General features: G+C 35.8%; 1 protein-coding gene across 1 annotated transcript; it reads left to right on the top strand.

The window, feature by feature from the left end:
- The first annotated feature begins 250 nt into the window (after positions 1-250).
- On the top strand, positions 251-1,500 carry LOC143600407 (uncharacterized). The gene is made up of 3 exons (XM_077078104.1): positions 251-368; positions 444-665; positions 786-1,500. The coding sequence occupies exons 1-3, from the start codon at positions 273-275 to the stop codon at positions 1,323-1,325; spliced, it is 858 nt and encodes a 285-aa protein (XP_076934219.1). The 5' UTR covers positions 251-272; the 3' UTR covers positions 1,326-1,500.
- Positions 1,501-2,447: the final 947 nt, after the last annotated feature.

The following is a 2,447-nucleotide window of genomic DNA, read 5'->3' as shown; positions in this document are numbered from 1 at the left end:
GTTCTTTGAATGAATAGGTAAATGAACATTCAAGAACAAAGGAGACATGTAGTGTTTATGTTTGTTCGTTGAGTTAAAATGAACAAAAATCTTTGGTCGTGTTGCAAACGGACATAAACAAACATCCCACCAAACAGTTCACTGAATGTTCGGTTCGTTTACACTGCAGTCTTTAGCAACATAGCTGTTATAAAAGTTGAAAACTTTTAAACTCAAACGGGACCTTTCTTTTTTTACTTTTAAGATCCAACACCTCTGAAATTGTACTTGAGATGAAGAAAATTATGACACTGATCATAGAGGAAAGTGTGGAACTTGAACTAGAGCTTGTAGATCTTCTAGTCACGCTTTTAAAAGACATGAATCAGGTGATGACTGTGTTCCATTAATCATTAATATTATTATCATTTAAATCCTATACTAAGTGTTAGTTCCTGTTACAGATTGCTTCATGTGATTGTGGGCAACCAGGGGAAGAGATTCTCATGAACTTTGCTGCTCGGTTGAAACCGTGTTTCTCAGATACGGGACACGTTATGAGCAATGATTGTTCCATGTCAGTTGCATCTATTTGTAAAACTCACAAGATAAAAACCAAGTGCCTAGAAACTGAAACAGAGGTGAAGCGTAAACGCAAAAGGGACAGCTGTCCATTGGAAAAACAGGTAACATATCGTCTGCTTTCAGAAGCTATTCTAGTTAAGAAGTGAAAAACCGAGTGAGTTGGTTAATGTTATGATCAAGAAAATGATAAAAATCTAATTCTTGAAATAAAACCATTTTAGGTTTCATCTTATGAGGATAATGGCAAAATATGTGTCCAAGGCTATGAAGTGAAGCAAAGCAGTGCACAGATTCTTGAAGCGATTTTCAAGAAATACGGAGACATAGCAGCTTACTCTATATTCCAAACATCTTATGTGACACCACTAATCCTTGAGGTTGTTTGTGAAATTGTCAAACGAATTCAAACCAATGAGGTTGTTGAAAAACTGGAAGAAACAGAGCGCCAGCTGTCAGACGCAGAGATGGCCAACATTGATGTGACGTGGCTTCAGGCTCACTTGGAAGCCATTCGCGAAAATGCAGAGGTTTTGAAAAGGTCAAAGCCAGTTAAGAAAACAACAAAAGACATCCTTTTGACAGAAAGAGCGGCCCGAACAGATTTAAAAGATGCGGATGCAGAGGTCGTGGCTGCACGAGCACGGGTCGAGCAGGCTGAAATGTTTGTGAATCGGCTCCGCATGGTTGAAAAGAATTGGGATGACAAGATCTTGGATTGTAAAGCTAGACTAGACTCATGGGTGCAACAACCCTTTCCATAGGCTATTATAGACAAGGGTTAAATATCTTTTGGATATAGCTTTTCCTATAGTACTTGATATTAGCTTAAGATTATGATCTCATTTAGAATGATGATCCCTTGATATTATTATTAAACATTATTAATCTAAATTAAAATTACCTTTGCTGCTTTCTTTGTCTTGTAAAATTTTTGTAATGTCTTAAAGTTGTTTTAAGTTGATCCCAACAAATTCAGTATCTTGTATTAGTTAGTTTTTTTACACAGGAACAGTCCAAGTTTTATAAGTCTTAGTGTCTTACTAAATTTTTAGGTGTTAAAAGTGAAAAATTATTATACATATATAGAGCCTTATATAACTTTACTATACCCAGTCAAACTGCAAATACTCTTCTTGTTAAGTTGGTAACAGATCCAAGTTCATACAAAACCCTACTCGACTTCTTCAAATCTTTAGATGCAGAAATTTTTTAGTTCGGTACTTCAGTATATAATTTTTTTTGGGTACGGTTCGACCATTCTCGGTGGGTCGAATTAGGTCATATAAAATAAAGATAATCAAACAAATTTTATATAACCAAAAAAAAGGTATGTGAAACGTCATTAGAAATACGTAATTAAAATATAATATATTTGAAGTTGTTCACTACCGGTTTTCACTTATTGATATCTAACCAAAACATCATCTACTTTGGCATTGCTAAGCAAGTCTTTCTCAATTAAACAAATACAATTATCGTTTAAATTCTCATCAGCCATCCGATCACGCAAATCGAACTTCACTTACTTCATCGCCAGAAAACATCTTTAAAGGCTTATGGTTGCGACAAGTAATATGAGAGCTAACTTCAATAAACGATACACCAATGCAACTGAATTTTACATTTATACCTGTTGAAACTTGAAACGCTTTGTTAAATTAAATGTGGACTGGAGTTTGGAGTTTGGACGAGAGGATGCAGGGACAAATAGGTCGCATTGTGAGCGATCGATTGGTGAGGTTAGGGGTCAGGTTGACGGTCGAAGGTTTACTCGCTTCGAACAACTAAGAATGCGGACCCCATTTTTTAATAAGGTTAAATGTGGATTTGGTTGTGTATTGGGTTTAAAAATTGGGTAGAAGTTGATTGAGTTGGGGTTTGGG

The sequence above is a fragment of the Bidens hawaiensis genome, unplaced genomic scaffold (genome assembly GCF_021521415.1).
Source record: "Bidens hawaiensis isolate Kalapana, Puna unplaced genomic scaffold, B.hawaiensis_p1.1 tig00054059_1, whole genome shotgun sequence".
In the NCBI taxonomy this organism is placed as follows: Eukaryota; Viridiplantae; Streptophyta; class Magnoliopsida; order Asterales; family Asteraceae; genus Bidens; species Bidens hawaiensis.
Note: the sequence above shows the minus strand (reverse complement) of the source record. Positions and strands in the feature narration are given on the sequence as shown.